A 21204-nucleotide genomic window follows, 5' to 3' on the forward strand; every position below is an offset into this window, starting at 1 on the left:
TGTCATAGTTGAGCGGGAAAGACCAGGGGGTTGGCCGAAATCAACCTTATACTGTGATTATTTTGTCCTCGGATTTGGGGACTGGATTTGAAGCAGCGGCGCAGCCAATTTTGGCCAAAAGAATGTCTTTCTTTCATTAAATGTTTTATGTAGAGGGAATTTAAGCCAAACCTCTATTGGTGAAGGCCCAGGGTGTCTTGACTCCATTATATTCCAATAAAAAAAGAAAAGAGCGATTGAAATGCAACAAAGAAATATTTATTATCTTCCAAAAATGTTCATGTAAATAATTAAACTGAAATGGTCCAAAAACAGTAATGCAATAAATAATAAGGTCAAAAACTGTATGCCTCCCTCACCTCCACCAAACTTTTCTTTGTTCTCTTGTTCCCAGAAAGAATGACAAGTAACCTTAAACAAGCTACCCTACTTCCTGTCCAACCTTTCAAAATAAAGTATACCAGGAAGCTTTTACTTTGAAGGGGAAAGGGAACTGCATAAGGGCTAACTTATTTGACATGACACATTTTAGTGTTATCCCATATCTGGAGGAGAGGTGGGATCTACAAAATATCAAATTACAATAACTTCATAATGTTTTCCAAAATAATATTTTCTATTTATGAAAACATAAACTAGAAACAAAGTGGACAAAACCAAAAACTAAAACTGGCTCCAAAATTTTATTTAATTTTTAGTTTTTTTTTTGTGTGTGATCATCGTCTTGCTTATTAACACATATGGTGCCAATCCCGAGTTTCCCGAGTTTGTATTGGTACTACCGCTGTGCCAACCCCGAGTTTCCCGAGTTTGGGCCGTTTTTGAAAAAAAAAATTTTTTTTTTTTTTTTCAAAGTTTTTTTTTCAAATTTATTTTTTTGGACCTCCAGAAATGTATTAGGCATGATCGCGATCGCGAAATTGCATGTTTAACCCCCATACCAACTCATTCTTTCAAACATGGCAGCCATGTTTGTTTACATCTGAAGAAAACATAATGGCTGATAAATCATGAATGCCTGAACGGATTTCCAAGCGGATTTTTTTGTTTGAAAGCTGTGAACAGCATCTACACACGTGGTGCATCATCTAGGCATGGGCGTGCACTTTTTACACAATTGCACAATTACATGGAAGTCTTTGTTAAAGTGATCCCTGACTAATACGACAAATATGCCTTAATACATTATAATTGTCCTCTATAACTACAATGTAAAATTAAAAACACCTTCAATATTTTATTTCTTCAAGAAATAGCTAATCTTTCACTCAACAGGAGAAATGCCTGTCGCAAGTTGATGATGTCATAAATGCCATGTGTGATCTAACCCTATGAAATTTATGGAATGCATGTGCAAAAAACACATTTGAAATATTGAGTTGATGCTCATATTAACCATATGAAGTATTAAGTTTGTTTTTATTTGCACATGCATGCCATAATTCCATAGGGATAGATCACACATGACATTTATGACATCATCAACTTGCGACGGGCATTTCCCCTGTTGAGTGAAAGATTAGCTATTTCTAGAAGAAATAAAATAATTAAGGTGTTTTTAATTTTACATTGTAGTTATAGAGGACAATTATAATGTATTAAGGCATATTTATCGTATTAGTCAGGGATCACTTTAACCATGGCAACGCGAGACATTGAAGAGAAAAAATCATTGCAACATAAGTGTTAAGAGTAAATAAACTGTCGCTCCGATGATGCATCCTTTACACTAGCAGCAGTTGTCTTCTGTGTGTTTGGAGGGTGAGTGTTAGTTTATATTAGGAAAAGTGTTGTTGGGATGAAGTGCAGCTCCGAACTCAATGCATTGTATTAGCCTATTAATTATTGTTCATTGAAGTTGCCAGGCCCAGCCTATTTCTCTGTTCTGGCTGCGCCACTGATTTGAAGCACTGTTTGTTACCTCTCTCTCGCTTAAGGTGCCCACATCAACAGCACCTTACCTCTGAAACGAGGCCAAGCCTTTTGATGGAAAACAGCATCCTTTGCACCTTGACTCCCCCTACCCCCATGAACACACACACTATGTCTCTCCTCCGCCCAGGGGTGTCACAAGGGGGGGAAAAGTGGGACTGAGTTACTAGGGCCCAAGGTGGAGGGGCCTTCATTATTTCATATACTTAAGCTATTGAAAAATAGCAGATATACAAGCTCACAGCGCGGCACTCGGTGCCGCGCTGCTAGCTTGTAGATCTGCTATTTTTGAAAAAGTCGTGAAAATGTTTGCAAATCTTTGAATATATTTATTTTTTAAGCGAACATGTGTAACTTAGATTTTGCTTTTGGGGGGTCCCTGGAACTAAATATTTTGAGATGGGGGTCCGTGGCCAAATACACATCATTTTGGGGCTCCTTCACATGAAAAGGTTTGAGCACCACTGACATAGAAACATAGGTTTTTCAAAAGACCTTAGAGGGATTTGCACACATTTTCACGTTTTTTTCAAAAATAGCAGATCTACAAGCTCGCAGCGCGGCACTCGGTGCCGCGCTGTGAGCTTGTATATCTGCTATTTTTCAATAGTTAAAGCACAAAATAATTGAAGTGAATCCTTGTACCCAGGGCCCAGAATTTGGTGCGACACCCCTGTCCCCTGCACACACACTGTGTCTCTTCTCTGCCAAGGTGTTTGGTTTCACCTCAGACAAATGAGAGTCCAGCTCATGTCTTGTGTAAATACACTGTGGCATTGGTGTCTGCCGTGGGAGGCGGCCAGTTGGCCTGCGATTGAAACATGAGGACGCAGACTGTACTGACTGGCGACACACCCAGCACACCGGTCAGGGATAGCCCATTACCTGCACTATATAGGTCAGGACATAATTGGCCCATAGTCTTTTGCTAACTGCTCTTTTTGAGCGGTGGTCACAACGCTCCTATACGTGGCGGTGTGTGTGGGTATGTCTGTCTGTATGCGTGTCTGTATGTAGCCTGCAGGACCTTTTATGACCACATATGTTAAGGGAGGGGCACTGTTGTTCAGGATAGGCCAGGCACACTCACACACAAACGTTCAGGCCAGGCCAGGCGCGCGCGCACACACACACACACACACACACACACACACACACACACACACACACACACACACACACACACACACACACACACACACTCACTCTCTATTGGTGAGCAAGTGTGGCTCTCTCACTCATTCACTCAATTCAATTCAAAAATTCAATTCAATTGAATTCAATTAAATTATTGCGCAGCCTCCACGACCACCGCTCAGTTCACACGGGTGTGATTTTTCCATCTTGGATGACTATTTTCAAGATCTACCAGTGGATTTCAAGCAGGCACCCCACTGGCCATGTGAAAATATCACGGAACACCCGTATTCGTAGTGAAAAGAGCAGATCTACAAGCTCACGAGTCATCGCGATTAAAATGTTTGACCAAAATACGTGTACTAAGTTGAAAGTGGTACTTAAAATGTTTTTTTTTTTTGGTCTTTTGATTTGCATACAGGCTCGTCCCTTTGTGAAATCATCCTGATGTGACACAACAGCGTCTGTAAACACTGTCGAGGTGTGACCTCGGGGGTTGTTTTACTTTGATGCCTTCGATTCCGTGCGCGTGCTCCTGCTGAAACGCTCGCATGGCACAACAAACGCAACACCGTTTGGGAACCACTAGTGTAGACAAAGAACAGAAAACGAATAATATCCCCACCGTTGGAGTGGCTAACAGAGCCACCAATGTTTTTTTATCTCACAAATAAAATGTCTTGTCTTGTTTTTCTCGGAAATTGCTGGTTGCCTGCCCGCTCACATGCAGCTGGTATCTTTAGATAAGCCTCCCAGCAGGGACGTGCTGGCCCTGATTCAGCCCAGGAAAAAGAGTTGTAGAGGCCCTCATTGTGCGCTATAGAGAGAGATCTCTCTCTATAGCGCTGCTGCTACTCAAAGATTTGCCATTTCAGATCATGACAAGTGACAAGCCAGTGGGCCAATTACATGAGTTATATTTCGTCATTGTCGGGTGGAAACCTTGTATGTCCAAAACTGTTTGTTTTGTATTTATCATTTAAAAAATTAATTAAACTAGTGAAAACAGCTGATCTACAAGCACACAACGCCTCGCGGTGCGAGGCGTTGTGTGCTTGTAGATCTGCTGTTTTCACTACTTTTGTGCGACGGCCTTGTATGATGAAGGTTTCTGCCCAGCCCCCAAAATGGAACGAAGGCCGACATTTTATTTTTATTTTTTTCCTAATGGCCAGCCAGGACCGGCTGGGAATGAACCAGCCGTTCGGGAGTTGTCCCGCTTTTCCCAATGGCCAGCACGTCCCTGCCTCCCAGTCTCCCAGTTAAATTGTAGAGATGGGATTTATGGCTCTTTGAAGTGAGCCGGATCTCTGGGATCCGTTCTTTTCAAAGAGCCGTTCAAAAGACTGGCTCATTCTACTGGTTACTTTGTAGATTTCGATTTTAATTACTAATAACTTCGACCCTATATACATTTATTTCGGCATATATAGGTACAAACCTGCCATTTGAAAATAGCCGATCGACAAGCTCACAATGCGTCGCGCTGCGACGCATTGTGAGCTTGTAGATCTGCTATTTTCAAATGGTTTTCTACATTTTACTCATTGGAAAACCTGTGAAACAGGACATTCTGCATAATGCATTTTAGATACCAATACTTTTTTACTTTTATTCAAATACATTAACATTCCAAACTTCTACTTGATTGCAGTGTTGATATTGATATTGAGTTCTTTTCCCACCACTGTTCATTTAGAAAGGAACGGCTCCCTACTGTGAACCGAATCCTATCGTTCATTTCAAAGAGCCGTTCAAAAGACTCGATTCGTTTGCGAACGTCCCACCTCTAAACACTTATGTTGCAATGATTTTTTCTCTTCAATGTCTCGCGTTGCCATGGTTACCATAGACTTCCATGTAATTGTGCAATTGTGTAAAAAGTGCATGCCCATGCCTAGATGATGCACCACGTGTGTAGATGCTGTTCACAGCTTTCAAACAAAAAAATCCGCTTGGAAATCCGTTCAGGCATTCATGATTTATCAGCCATTATGTTTTCTTCAGATGTAAACAAACATGGCTGCCATGTCTGAAAGAATGAGTTGGTATGGGGGTTAAACATGCAATTTCGCGATCGCGATCATGCCTAATACATTTCTGGAGGTCCCAAAAAATTTTTGAAAAAAAAAAAAAATGAAAAAAAAAAAGTTTTTTTTTTCAAAAACGGCCCAAACTCGGGAAACTCGGGGTTGGCACAGCGGTAGTACCAATACAAACTCGGGAAACTCGGGGTTGGCACCATATGTGTTAAATTGACCCTCAGCTTACTGTAGCCTGGTGGCTGGTATGAATTTTCCGCCGTGCATATAAAACAGGGCTCCGGTACGGGTCTGATTAAGAACAGCAGGGCTACATGTTCACGGGGGCCACATGAGGAGACCTCGGGAGCAGCGGCGGAAAAAGTACTCACATTTGCTATTTAAAGGAGGACTCCACCACTTTTCAACCTATCTTCATATAATTGGTCCTCACTAAAAAATAACTTTTATTATTATTTTTTTCTCAGAGGAGGTCTGTGGGCAGGTCAGAAACACATCGTCTTGTGACATCATCGATTGGGAATCCAAGCTAATAGAAAAAGCTAATAGAAAATTCCTGAAAAGTTGCAATGTTAAAGTGGAAGCTATTGTTCTCGTGATAATAAAATTCTAAATATTAAAAAAAATATATATATATTCATTTTTTTTGTCCCCAAAATGATTTTTTTTTTGTATTTGATTACTCACGCCATGGAGACTTGAGTTCAATAATATTTTTTGGGTTTTGTTGCATTCCTAAGACAAAAAAAAATGATTATAGTATGCACGCCGTGCGTAGAAAGTACTAACAGAATTCAACTGGGGATGTATACAAATCTTTTGAAAATAGCAGATCTACAAGCTCACAATGTGTCGCGCTGCGACGCATTGTGAGCTTGTAGATCGGCTATTTTCAAATGGCCGAAATGTATATAGGGTTGAACTGGTTAATGTATGTTTTGTAATGATAATCCAAACCTACAAAGTAATCAGTAACTAAAGTTTTCAAATAAATGTAGTGGAGTAAAAGTACAATATTTGGAACAGAGATGTAGTGGAGTAGAAGTAAAAGTGTAGGTAAATCGGAAATACTCAAGTAAAGTACAAATACCTCACAATTGTACTTAAGTACAATACTTAAGTAAATGTACTTAGTTACTTTCCACCATTGCTACACTAGGGTTCAAATTGTTAATATAAAAAGGATTGGAAGATTTGGAGGACCCCCTGATTAACTCTGAGGACCCCCTAGGCCTAGGGGTCCTGGACCCCCTGTTGAAGACCCCTCCTTTATCTTGTTTTATTTTTTTCATCCAATAGGTCATCATTTGATTTGATCTCGATAAAACAAATATGAGTAAACACAATGTAACCTAGATATACACTGGATATACACATAAAACACTCCAATGTGGTCCTGCAACATAAAATACAAATAAATAGTCCAATAATTACATAGCACCAATACATTACACAGCACGTCACATGAACTACAAAATGTAAAAAAGAAAAAGAAAATCCAGAATATCAAACAAATAAAAAACCACAATCTACATCAGGTTCAGGTTCAGTTTTATTGTCACACATATCCATACAGGTACAGATACAATGAAATGCTTGTGCCAGGAGCACTAGCATTTCATTGTATCTGTACCTGTATCCATACAGGTACAGATACAATGAAATGCTTGTGCCAGGAGCACAAGCATTTCATTGTATCTGTCTGTACCTGTATGGATGTGTGTGACAATAAAACTGAACCATACATACTACACATCTAAAGTGCATCACTAGCCTGTAGCTTATTCCATAACAGTATTTGTATTGGACAGTTTAGATTGAGACCGCCTGACACACAGAGGCAACTAATGTTAAGAAAATGCTTAACAAAGCTCTTAATGATCCTAATTATTTTTGTCTTTGCCCTGTTTTTAGTTTTTCTCTGACCCATTAGTCTAGCAAAGTTGGGTCCTATGTACTGTTTGCCTATATGCTGTTTTTGCCTTGTTTTACTGTTGTTGTTTTTTTGCCTTGTTTTAAACCTGTAGCACTTTGACATTCGTAAGAATGTAAAGCGCATTATAAATAAAATGTATTATTATTATTATTAAAGAGAAATACCCGTTGCAATCAATCTACTAACACACACATATACACGCACACACACACACACACAGACACACACACACACACACGCACACACACACGCACACACACACACCTTTCACATAAAAAACGAGTGTGCTTTTGTAAAAGTTGGATTCACGTGGACTTGGGCACTGATTTGTAAAACGATACTGTGTTGATCAAAGGGAAAGGGCCGTTTCCACCTCCCCTGTTCCTCCCCTTGCCTCTCCCGTTCCCGAAGATGACTCTGGGTTTGTGAAACTGGAGCGTTTTTTTGGGGGGTTTGCGTTTGGATTTTTCTAATCGCGTTATCCGCCACTGTTCCCCCAGGTTTGCTGTCACCACTCCACTGCGTCCCTTTAACTCCCAAATACCTGGAACGCGCCCGAGTCGCGTTAGATTTTAACCACTTTAACCATTATTTTATGCTTTAACTATTGAAAAATATCAGATATACAAGCTCACAGCGCGACACTGCAAGCTTGTAGATCTGCTATTTTTGAAAAATCTTGAAAATGTGTCTTTGAATCTTTGAATATCTTTGACCCGACTTCTAAATCCTTCCTCTGAATCAGTGGTTCTCAAACTTTTTCATGTCAAGGACCCCCAAAATGTAATTTATTTGGCCGCGGACCCCCATCGCAAAATATGTTGTTCCAGGGACCACCCAGAAGCAGAGATTTGAGTTACAAAAGTTTGCTTTGAAAAAAATATATATATTGAAAAGTTTGCACACATTAATTTTCACTACTATATCAAAATAGCAGATCTTGTATATCTGCTATTTTTCAATAGTCAAAGCATTCAATAACTCTAGGGCCTACATGGGTTAACTCCCCTTTTCTCACTTTCAAGTTCAACCTCCGCGCACTTGACTTTGAAAGCGCTCTGCGTGGAGTGCTTCTATCCGCCGTGGCGTCCTCCATTGTTGTCGCAATAAATGACACGCCACACCGCGGAGATGTTTTTTTGTGACCCAGCCCGATTGTCTCCCTCCGCAGTTTCCCACACCCCGCGATTCTATAGGGTCGAAATCTTAGACCGGCAACCCGAGACCGCACGGATTTCTCGTTGTGCCGCCACTGTGACAGAGACTGAATGGGTCTCACATTTTAGTGTGTCTATTGTTGCACAGGACTTTTTTTTTTCTTATACACTGAGGTGTGACATTTATGTCAGCTATACCTGTGTTTCTATCCCTTGTTTAACGCATTCAAAACGCGTACACATATTGTGTATCATTATTTCATGCTTTAACTAATGAAAAATAGCAGATATACAAGCTCACAGCGCGGCGCTGCGAGCTTGTAGATCTGCTATTTTAGAAAAATCGTGAACATTTGAATTTTGACTCGATTCTATAAATGTCTTTTGAATCCTTCTAAGATTAAAAAAAAAAAAAAAACTATGTTTCTATGTCAGCAATCTGGCCAGCCATCGTCAAAGAAAAGGTCCTTTTCACTTAAATGGAGCTCAGTTAGTCTGTTCTTGAGAGACTACTATGTCAGTGGTTCTCAAACCTTTTCATGTGAAGGACCCCCAAAATGATATTTATTTGGCCACGGACCCCCATCTCAAAATATCTAGTTCCAGGGACCCCCCAGAAGAAAAATTTGAGGTACAAACGTTCGCTTTGAAAATACATATATTCAAAGATTTGCACACATTTTCATGACTTTTTTCAAAAATAGCAGATCTACAAGCTCGCAGCTGTGAGCTTGAATATCTGCTATTTTTCACTGGTTAAAGCATTCAATAATTCTAGACCTAAATGGGTTAATAGGTTCTCAAGAGTCACTCCCATTCTCTTCATCTCTGCATCCGGGGCCGCTGTCTTTAATAGATGCCTTGTTCCTTATGCTATTCAGGGATTACCGCACATCACTTGTCATTTTCTCTGTTCTTTGACACTGTTCCCGTCTTTTACTGTTACTCTTTTCATTGTTTTTTTTTTTTTATATACATCCTGGTTTATCTTCTCGTAACCACTTGATTCCTGGCAACATATTCTAGGGCAGGGGTGGGCAGTTATTTTTTCCATGGGGCCACATGAACAACAGAAAATATTGTGGAGGGCCGGGCCAAAAGGCAGTGCTCCCAGCCAACTAAACACACAGCTTTACCTCTGACCAATTTGTTTGGAAAACCCGGCATTCGGCATCGACTTTTCTCTTTTTAGCCACTTTATCCATGTTGGGTAAGGTATTGAGTAGGGATGGTCCGATCAGGTTTTTTGGAACCGATCACCGAGCACCGATCACAAAAGTTTGATCACCCGATACCGATCAATCACCGATCCGATCAAGTTGGGCAATATTATTATTATGTATTAAATAAATAAAGAAAGAAAAAACATGTTCCCATACTGGAGCAAAGAGCTGAACTGTATAATACGGCTTTGATCGGATGCACCGATCCGATCTGATCGGTGAATTTACCTTTTGATCTAAACCACCGATTATCGCCGATCACGCTTTGATCGGCCCGATCCGATCCATTGCCGATTGATCGGTAACATCTCTAGTATTGAGACAACAATCCAATGATCACGCTCATGTGCTGATGTATGTATTGCGTCCATATCTACGTGGATAAAAAACGTCAAAATAAAATGAATGCAGCTTTAGTCCATGCATGAGGTAAAATTAGAAAATGTGTTTATTTTGTAATTTGCCATTAACCCTACAAGGGCCGGTCACAGTGAACCAGAGGGCCGCACAATGCCCATGTCTGTTCTAAGGGGAACATTCATCAAAAATAGCTGATTTAATAGCTCACAAGGACGCGCTATGAGCTTATAGATTGGCTATTTTAAGCAACGAGTGTTGGTTTAGAGGGGGGGAAAGAGCGGACCAAGTTGCACTCGCAGGTTCAAGTGCTTAATAAGCTAATAATGTCCTTTTCGGGTGTATTGAGTATGTCTCCACCCCTTCAACTAGTTTCTATAGCATTACTGTCACGCTGGATTTCAACATGAGGCCCTTTCTCTCTCCCCTCTTTCTCTTCTGCAGGGGTCGTGCGTGAGCTGGCCCCCAAGTCTGACAGCAAGCTCAAGTCCATCTCCACCACGAGGCTCAGCCCCCAGCACCATCTGTGGTACGTAGGCTACCAGGGGCGTCACAAGGGGGGGGGGGAGTGGGACTGGGACTGAGTTACTAGGGCCCAAGGTGGAGGGGACTTAGTTATTTTATACTTTAGCTATTGAAAAATAGCAGATATACAAGCTCACAGCGCGCGCTGCGAGCTTGTAGATCTGCTATTTTTGAAAAGTCATGAAAATTTGTCCAAATCTTTGAATATATTTATTTTTTAAGCGAACATTTGTAACTCAAATTTAGCTTCTGGGGGGTCCCTGGAACGAAATATTTTGAGATGGGGTCCGTGGCCAAATACATATCATTTTGCGGGTCCTTCACATGAAAAGGTTTGAGCACCACTGACATAGAAACATAGGTTTTTCAAAAAACCTTAGAAGGATTTGAAATATTCAAAGACTTGCACAAGTTTTCACGATTTTTCAAAAATAGCAGATCTACAAGCTTGCAGCTGTGAGCTTGTATATCTGCTATTTTTCAATAGTTAAAGCACAAAATAATTAAGTGAATCCTTGTAACCAGGGCCCAGAATTTGGTACGACACCCCTGTAGGCTACGCTCACATGGCCCCAAACGTACTCATGGCAGACCTCAGACCTCACGCCCTACAGTGGCATCAGTCAGAAAACCCCTGTCATCCAGCAGCTAAAGCCTTCCTCAGTACTAAACATCCACCTCATTAGGCCTAGAATTATTGAATGCTTTAACTATTGAAAAATAGCAGATATACAAGCTCGCAGCGCGGCACCGAGTGCCGCGTTGCGAGCTTGTAGATCTTGGAGATCTCTTGTAGATTTTTTTTTTAAAGTCGTGAAAATGTGTGCAAATCTTTGAATATATGTATTTTTAAAGCAAACGTTTGTAACTCAAATTTTGCTTCTGGGGGGTCCCTGGAACTAAATATTTTGGGATGGGGGTCCGTGGCCAAATACATATCATTTTGGGGGTCCTTCACATGAAAAAGTTTGAGAACCGCTGACATAGTAGTCTCTCAAGAACAGACTAACTGAGCTCCAGTTAAGTGAAAAGGACCTTTTCTTTGACGATGGCTGGCCAGATCATCCTTTCTTTTCTCTAGTTACAATACAAAACATGAACCCTTGTTGTAAAAACACAAAGTTGTGCTTTAAGCAATAATAGCATATCACAGCTTTCAAATATCCTTCAGACTAGTACGTGCCAGACCATTTTCTCACACCAGTCATTTTTCATTTTCGCACTGTGGTGAAACAATAGTGTTCTATAATTGGTACATCAGCCCTAAGGCCAAAGTGGCCTTAATGCCCTGACCATACTGCCCCACTCATTCTGCCTCTTTCCAATTCAGACACCTACAGTAGACTCTAACCCTTAAGTAAAAATTATTATCATTGTTTTAATTGATGACCTTTTGGGCTTTGCATGTTGAATCTTGAATAGGGCTTACGTGGTGTGGTTAATAAACAGCATTCTGCTCTGTTGTCTGCTGGAAGACCACAGAGCGCTCCCGATATTTGCGCAAGACAAATCATGTCATCTGCGATCATGTCAGCGGTCACCCCGGGCTTCCATATACCTCTTAAAGCCCTCGCGCCGACCACAACACAGCCCAGAAGCTCAAAAGTCAACAATGTGTTAAACCATAAACCACCATAAAGTATTATGACCAGTTCCATATCAAATAATAAACGTCATAATGTTACCCACATGCTGATCGGAGGAATCATCAAAACAATAAATGATAACACAGTTGTTCTTGTATACTGAAAGACCCCGACCGATGGCAGATTTTTGGATCCAATGCCGGTCCCTATTTCTTTTTTAACTCATCCCCAGCTAGAGTACATACATTTTAAAAGCCCATTCTGCCAGCATTTTTTCTTAAAGGAATTATAGGTAACTTTAAGACTATTAAAAAATGTATATATATACAAGTATAGCAGTCATTTCCCTTCATCAGTAACTATATTATTGTGTTGGAGTGTTTCCTTGCAGAAAGACACTCTTTATGTTCACATGAAATGTCAACAGAAACAGTGGAGGGATGTTTTTGTCAGGGGAAACTCAGCCAGAGCTAGGGATGGTCCGATCAGGTTTTTTGGAACCGATCACCGAGCACCGATCACAAAAGTTTGATCACCCGATACCGATCAATCACCGATCCGATCAAGTTATTATTTATATATTATTTATATTTTCTAAATGTTAATGTTTTAATTTTAATTAATTAATTCACTCATGAATTCATTTATATATTTGCCTTATAGTTATTTACCAGCATTACTATGTATTTATTATCATAGCAGTAACTAATTATTCCTTCAGCACTGTGGAAATCAATACCCCAAAATGGTTGATCGGATGTACCGATCGGATCGGATTGGTGAATTTACCTTTTGATCTAAACCACCGATTATCGCCGATCACGCTTTGATCGGCCCGATCCGATCCATTGCCGATTGATCGGTAACATCTCTAGCCAGAGCTCTTAATTGCTCCCTTTGAACTTCAAAGGGGTTGTGCACTAAGGTAATTGATTGGGCCACAAAAGTCTCAAGTCCTCGTTAGTGATCTCTTTAATCAATGAGAGCATCAAAGACAACTGTTTGATGCCTGTCATAGAGGGGAGGGGGAGGGGGGAATGATTTTGTGTACACACAAGCTTGCATATTTTTTCCTTTAACCTTTCAAGTAGTCACAGAATATTGATCTCTAGTACAATCGATGCCCAGATCGCTGTTAAAGACAGTGGTTATCTCTGTGCTTCAGTGAAAAATACAGCCCGCAGACAGAGGCGATTTCCCCAAAACGAAAATACAGGAAGCTGAAGTCGGGAAATCTGGGTGATTGTGACTGCAATAGTTTTACACTAGGTGGAGCTCTTCGCTAACATATGAAGAAAAGAAAAAAACAGGTGTTTTGGGCTTTGGGAAAAAATGATGTTTTTTAGTTAATTGCGACCATAGGTCGCAGTTTACCATGAGAAATGTCACAGCTTGTCCGTAGACGTGTACACATTTTTCTATGGGCAAACCCATAGACCGTAAAAACTGTCATCATGATGTCATCGTGCTCTGATGTCACTGTGATGTGACACGTACAGAATCCCTTTTATGCCCATATATGGAATTCCCTGATGTCATCAATATTAATGATGCCCTGTTAGAGAGATCCCTGTGATTCCAGGGGGAACCCATATATGGAGATCTAATGTCCACATCCCTGATGTCGCCCTGAGGCGTCTTACTAGTACAAATAAGAGTAATTTTTTATTGTGCTTAAAGGAGTAGTTCACCCCCAAAATTACTTTTCTCTATTGATTAGTCACGCCATGGAGACTAGAGTTCAATAATATTTTTAGTTTTTTGTTGCATTCCTAAGATAAAAATGTGATAACAATAAATGTACCTCCATTCATTCCGGATGGGGACCCGTTTCAAAACGGGTCCCCATCCAGAATCAATGGGGTTAAATTTACTCGAATCAAATTTTTGTCTTAGGAATGTGACAAAAACCAAAAAGTATTATTGAACTCTACTCTCCATGGCATGAGTAGTCAATAGAAAAAAAGTCATTTTGGGGGTGAACTACTCCTTTAGCTCACAACATGTCACATACATGAGGCATGTAGTGACATGTCGTGAGCTTGTAGATGGGATTGTTAAAGAAAAAACAAATTGCCTATAATGACACGGACAAAATAGGTACGCCAGGTTGAAAGTGGTTAAAATTGTGACTCACGGGCGCATAATTGCAGAAGTGTTGGCCAATATATAAATAGATATCTATAAGTGTTGTGATAGTTATTTCTTGTGTGCTACTGCAGGCCTCTGGTGTGTGAAGACGCGCACACTGACACGGAAGAGGGCCAGCTGCAGTTCTTCTATCTCCTGGCCTTCCTCCTGCAAGGTGAGCATACGTGCACGTACATACTGCACATGGGCACGAACCGGTAGACCAGGGGTTTTCAAAGTGGGTGACGGGGCACGCTGGGGTGCCGTGATGCCAGTCCAGGGGTGCTGCGAGATACCGGTAATTTGACAATATTTGAAATTCATCAATATCACTAAATCTGTCAATATCACTTCACTATGCTTAGTAAAACAGACCTGATACTTGATGAGTTCTTTTCCCATCTACGACAACTCTTCACCAAATAATAGCAGATCTACAAGCTCGTGACGCGTTGTGAGCTTGTAGATCGGCTACTTTTGGTGAACCTTTCCCCCCAGAATAGGCATGTTGGGGTTCAAGTGCTTAAACGTCAAGTATAACGTTATTTTCAGTCAGTTCTGATGGAAACGGATATTTCCCCTGTAAGATTCTAAAAATGAACAGTGTAAAGGCCCATTCCCACTGGGCCAGATAACAGATAAAAAATCTCTTTCTCCAGATATTTTTCCATTCAAAGTGGATGGTAGATACAGATTTAATAAAATATCTTCCACAAATAAAAGAAATATCTGTGGCAGATATTTTTTTTTATCTGTTATCTGTTATCTGGCCCAGTGGGAATGGGCCTTAACTCAGGGGTGCCGTGGATGAAAAGGTTATTTACAGGGGTGCCCTGAGTTAAAAAAAAAGGTCTGAAAACCCCTGACGTAGACAAATGAGCGCCCGCATTTTTGTGTGGATTTCGTTTGTGTGGGTGTACGCTAGGACAAGGACTGCTACATATAGGTATGCGTGTAGTTTCTTTTGTTCCCCCCCTGTGCGCTCTGGTGCCGAAGGACGCTTATCTGCCTGTTTGTGCTTGGTGCAGACAAAAACATAGCCTGCGGGCCACACAGCTGTATAGAGGTTCACGGAATTCCGAGTGCTGCAATTGTTGCGTGCGCTGACCTGCCCTTCTCTTTCCACTTAACGTGTTGAGATGTCAGATCTGTTCTCGTAAAGCCTGTGGAGGAGGACTGGAAACGCTTGTAACCAGTGTTAATATTGTCGACTAAGACTAAGACTATTATTTGTGTTATTCAAAAGACTAAGACTAAATCTAAGTCTAAGACTAATGGCTGTAAAGATTAACACTGGTATGTAACTGCAATGAAATTAAAGCCAAATACATATTTTATGTATGGTTTATTTGACCAAGTAACAGGCTGTAGGAGACAATGACTTGTTCAGAGTTATGTGGTTATATTTAGCCCAAAAGACTTAAAGCCTAAAATATTTTGATATTTAGATATTTAGGCTGGTTGAAGACCAGTCGTGCCGCGGCATTTTGGATCAGTTGGAGGGGTTTAAGTGCACATGGGAGACCAGTGAGGAGAGAGATACAATTGTCAAGTTTTGATATGACAGATGTCTGGATGAGGAGCTGGGCTGCCTCCTGGGTGAGGAAAGGTCTGATTTTACGGATGTTATAGAGTGTGAACCTACAGGACCGCGTGAGACTAGACTAGGATAAAACAATTTCAGAAGACTAAGACATGACTAAGACTAAATGATGTGTTATTCAAAAGACTAAGACTAAATCAAAATTTGCTGAAAAAATGAACACTGCTTGTAACCAAATCAGTCTGAACAATATTCCCTAATAAATGTTGACGCAATTACACTTTATTGTATAAGCCATTGACTTTAACGACTGACTATTGATTGGGGATTGGTGATGACTTCTGTCAGTGGCTTAACCCATTTAGAACGGCTACACATTAGTGTGTATCATTATTTTATGCTTTAACTATTGAAAAATAGCAGATATACAAGCTTGTAGATCTGCTATTTTTAAAAAATTGTGAAAATTAGAATTTTTACCCGATTCTATAAGTGTCTTTTGAATCCTTCTAAGGTTTTTAGAAAAACCTATGTCAGCAATCTGGCCAGCCATCGTCAAAGAAAAGGTCCTTTTCACTTAACTGGAGCTCGGTCTGTTCTTGAGAGTCTACTATGTCAGTGGTGCTCAAACCTTTTCATGTGTAGGACCCCCAAAATGATATTTATTTGGCCACGGACCCCCATCTCAAAATATTTAGTTCCAGGGACCACCCAGAAGCAACATTTTAGTTACAAACGTTCGCTTTAAAAATACATATATTCAAAGATTTGCACCCATTTTCACGACTTTTGCTAAAGCATTCAACAATTCTAGGCCTAAATTTTTCATTTTGGGAATTTGAGAAAGAAACAAAGTGTTGTTGAACAAAGCATCTGAAGAGTGCTGTTCTAAAAATGTTTGGGGGTGTTTCTATTGGGGGGGAGGCGGGGGGAGAATCTGCCAGCCAAAGACCAGAATGAATCATTCTGTTAGATGTAGCTGTCATTCCTTCAATGAGGATGTCTGTGTTTATGTACAGTATGTAGTTATGTGTAATGTATGTCATTGTCTGCTGTGACTCAAAACACTGTATCCTTGTCAAATCACAATGCAAGCCCATGAATCTTTATATGTTAGGTCAGAGGTATTCAACAGGGGGTCCGGGACCCCTAGGGGGTCCTCGGTGTTACTATAGGGGGTCCTCCAAATCTTTGTGTGACTTTTTTGAACCCTAGCGTCCATATTCGGAGAACTTTAGAACTTTAACTTTAGCAAAGAAGTTTGGTGTAGAGGGGTAAAAGAGCAGACTAAGTGCAGAGTGAAAGTGTCAAGTTTGTTAAGTATTGACAGTTCAAGTGGTTAAATATCTGAAAACCAAAAACTGACACGAATGCAAAAACACTGATGATTGTGCTGTCAAACAATGAAACTATTCATATCATAATCATAGATTCCATATAGTTTAATTGTTTGACAGCACAATCATCAATGTGGGGGTCCCTGCTTCATCTCTCTCTCAACTAAGGGGTCCTTGGCCTGAAAACGTTGAAGACCCCTGTATTAGGTATCTAACGCAATACCTGACCTGCTAGGTGCAATTTGGTGGTCAAAGGTCAAGTGAGTGACATGGCTCAACTACTGCACTTATTGTAACGTGGAGCCGGGAGTGCCCAGGGGTCATTGAGGGCGTTCCAGGTGGTCCCCAGTTAAATGATTGATTGCTACCATAGGTCGCAAGTTTACGATGAGAAACGTCACAGTGTAGACGTGTACACATTTTTTAGGTCTATGGCAAGGGTCTTCAACAGGGGGTCCGGGACCCCCAGGGGGTCCTCGGAGTTACTACAGGGCTCCTCCAAATCTTTATGTGTGATAGATACCTTTTTTATATTAACCACTTGAACCCTAGCGTCCATATTCAGAGAACTTGCGAGGCGTTGTGAGCTTGTAGATCTGCAATTTTTGGCAAATAGGTTTTGTAGAGGGGAAAAAGAGCAGACTGAAAGGTCAACTTTATTAAGTATTGAGGGTTCAAGTGGTTAAATATCTGAAAACACAAATTGACATGAATCCAACATACACTGATGATCGTGCTGTCAAACAACGAAACTATATGGAATCAATGAACAGGTTTTGGGGGTCCCTGTATCATCTCTCTCTCAACTACGGGGTCCTTGGCCTGAAAACGTTGAAGACCCCTGGTCTATGGGTTTGCCACTTTGACATCAAGCTCTGATGTCACTGTGATGTCCGGCACATTTCTCCACGTATCCGTGTATCTCTGAAGGTCACGCCTGACACTGTGGTTCCCTTGACACATCACTGTGACATCAAAGGTGATATCACAGGTGACATCACCTACTGTATGTAAAAGTCCATATATGGGTATTCCCCAGAATCCCTTTTATGCCCATATATGAAGATCCCTGATGTCATCGATACATATCCCTGGCCATATGGCCAAGAAATGGCATGTCGCCCTGAGCCAAAACTTTAGCCAAAAATAGCAGATTTTTTCGGCAAAGAGCTTTTTTCGGCAAAGAGCTTTGGTGTAGAGGGGAAAAAGAGCAGACTAAGTCTAGAGTGAAAGTTCAAGTTTATTAAGTGTTGACGGTTCAAGTGGTTAGATATCTGAAAACACAAATTGACATGAATCCAAAATACACTGACGATTGTGCTGTCAAACGATTAAACTATATGGGATCTTTGAAAAGGTTGTGGGGGGTTCCTGCTTCATCTCTCTCTCAACTAAGGGGTCCTTGGCCTGAAAACGTTGAAGACCCCCTGGTTTAGAATCATTGGCATGCAATGCCCTTCTGCCTTCATGATTTGACTGTTTGGATTATTTAACCATGTATAGAGGGTATGCACCAGGTATGCACGTCTACTGGGACCCGCCCTCCTAATCTAGACTGAGTGGCAAAACATTGAGCAGCATTAAGCGTTGGAGTTTGGAATTGGAAGTGCTAGTTGCAAATCACTCAACAGTCCTGCATACCACCTGTTTCTAAATTGCACATAATGCAGGAGGCAGCAGTATGTTGCGTTGTTGAAAACGAGTGCTTCCAAACTCTGACACTTGGAAAAATAATCACCTGCACAGAATGTCTTGACAGAAAGTAGCTCATAACATGCCTATGGTGGATTTTTATGAAACAAAAACACTGCAGATAGAAAGAGGATAATTCAAGCTTTCGGTACAGCCGCAATGTTGGTGAGTTAACTTTGTTTAATACAATCAGATAGGACTTTTCTGTTTGGATGTATGGACTGTCAATGGCAGACATTAGTTTTTTGCAACTCAGTAGGCGTTCCCACATAGTCAGGGACCCACAAGCCCAAAAGCTCAAGGAATAGGGGTGATACCTATGATGTCTTGCCGTACTTTTTATTTCTGTTTTATGTATTAGTTTGGTCATTAAGGTCCACAGAATGACAGGCCTGCTCGGCCGGAAACATTGCGAAAAAAAGTTATGTCCATTTGTATATTCACTGTCCAATTGACTCCACTATACAGGAAAAGAAAAATATTAAAAAAAGAAAATAAATGTGCTTTAAGTAGCATGTGAGGGGTCAAACTAAGGGTTCTTCATGATTCTGAATCCATTGCAAGCATTTGTTTTACATGAAAAACATTCCTAGGGAAAAATATCGGCCCCCAAAACTGTGAAAAGTGAAGATTTTTTGATTTTGGGGGGCCAAAATTTAGCCCAAGGAATGTTTTTCATGCAAAACAAATGCTTGCAATGGATTCAGAATCATGAAGAACCCCTAGTTTGACCCCTCACATGCTACTTAAAGCACATTTATTTTTTTGTATTCTTTTCCTGTATAGTGAAGTCGAAGGGACAGTGAATATACAAATGGCCATAACTTTTTTTCGCGATGTTTCCGGCAGAGAAGGCCTCTCATTCTGTTGACCTTAATGACCAAACTAATAGATAAAACAGAAATAAAAAGTACGGCAGAACATCACAGGTCCTCTCCCATTATCAGGGACTGGGTCCCTGACTAACATAACTTCCAGCAACAGTGATGTCACGCGCATACCCTCTATTGTCCCTGTTTCAACACAGAGGACATCTGGTCTCCCGTGACGGTGCTGGTGACCCAGGAAACCCTTTACCTCCTCAGCGAGGACCACCAATGGAGCAAGAGCTTGACCGGCCCCTCGGCCAATGAGCACGCAGAACCCGGCACCGGGGGTTTCATCGTTCTGGAGAGCCAGCCAATCAGCTGCGTCAGCTCCGTCCACCTGTGGGCCTCGGACCCGCGCAGAATGGACATCAAGCTCTACGACGAGGTCTGTCCTAAAGGGGGTTTGAGCCGTGTGATTGGCCACGTCGGGGGTCTTCGACAGGGGGTCCGGGACCCCGAGGGGGTCCTCAGAGTTACTACAGGGGGTCCTCCAAATCTTCCAATCCTTTTTATGTTAACAAATTGAACCCTAGCGTCCATATTCTGGGAACTTTAGCCAAAAATAGCAGATCTACAAGCTCACAACGCCTCGCGCTGCGAGGCGTTGTGAGCTTGTAGACCGGCTATTTTTGGCAAAGAGCTTTGGTGTAGCTGGGAAAAAGAGCAGACTAAGTAGAGTGAAAGGTCAAGTTTATTAAGTATTGATGGTTCAAGTGGTTAAATATCTGAAAACACAAATTGACATGAATCCAAACTACACCGGGATGATGAAACTATGGAATCTATGAACAGGTTGTGGGGGGTCCCTGCCTCATCTCTCTCTCAACTAAGGGGTCCTTGGCCTGAAAACGTTGAAGACCCCTGCTTTACACTAACTTCTACGCCGCAGAAATGGCAGCGGCGCCCTTTACAGGGGAGCGCTCACGAAAACGGTCTATATCTGCTATTTTCCAATGGCTAAAGCATGAATTAATTGTGCGTCCCTCTCTTGTTTGACCACCTGCAGATCGTGAAGCAGGAGAAGGCGTGGTGCGTGCGCTCGGAGGGCGGCGAGATGACCCGGGGTCTGCTGGATTGGGTGAAAGAGCGGTGGGAAGCCATGTTCGGCGTCAAGCTCACCACGAGCACGCAGGACACATGACGAGGCAACCGGAAGTGATGCGTGTGCGTCAGTAGAACTCGGGGTCCCATCCTAATTTACAGTACACTTTAAGACAGAATAAGACATAATAAAGCATTAATAAGAAATAATGTGTTGGTAATTAGAACTAATATGTTTTATTAGACAGAAACAAAGACAGAATAGCAGAAAGAGTGAATACATTCTCTGGCACCGGCACCTGCCGACCGTCAGTTCGACCGTCAGTCGTGCTGCATCGCCGGCGATAGGACCGTCAGCCACGGAACTGTAGGTAGGACCGGCATCGCTGGTAACTGCCGCGGCAGCCACCACCACACGGACTCGCAGTTTACCGCGACGGGACCTGCCGGTCCGTGCGGCCGCCGCCGGTCCTACTGCCGGGACTGCTGGTGAAACTGCGGTCCTATCGCCGGCGTTGCAGTGCGACTGCTGGTCGTATGGTGGTACCTGCCGCGGTACTTTCTGCTATTCTGTCTTTGTTTCTGTCTAATAAAACATATTAGTTATAATTACCAACACATTGCTTCTTATTATGGCTTTATTATGTCTTATTCTGTCTTAAAGTGTACTGTAAATTGGGATGGGACCTGTTTTTAT

General features: G+C 41.5%; 1 protein-coding gene across 1 annotated transcript in view; it reads left to right on the plus strand.

Moving 5' to 3' along the window:
* The window catches only part of stk11ip (serine/threonine kinase 11 interacting protein), a 117419-nt gene extending 96543 nt beyond the window's left edge, over positions 1 to 20876 (plus strand). The window contains exons 27-30 of the mRNA XM_080720561.1: positions 10229 to 10313; positions 14118 to 14200; positions 19625 to 19851; positions 20473 to 20876. Of these exons, the coding sequence (XP_080576687.1) occupies positions 10229 to 10313; positions 14118 to 14200; positions 19625 to 19851; positions 20473 to 20607 (530 nt within the window). The 3' untranslated portion in view covers positions 20608 to 20876. The remainder of the gene's footprint in view (positions 1 to 10228; positions 10314 to 14117; positions 14201 to 19624; positions 19852 to 20472) is intronic.
* Positions 20877 to 21204: the final 328 nt, after the last annotated feature.

Source organism: Nannobrachium achirus (genome assembly GCF_963921795.1).
Source record: "Nannobrachium achirus genome assembly, chromosome: 24".
NCBI classification, from domain to species: domain Eukaryota; kingdom Metazoa; phylum Chordata; class Actinopteri; order Myctophiformes; family Myctophidae; genus Nannobrachium; species Nannobrachium achirus.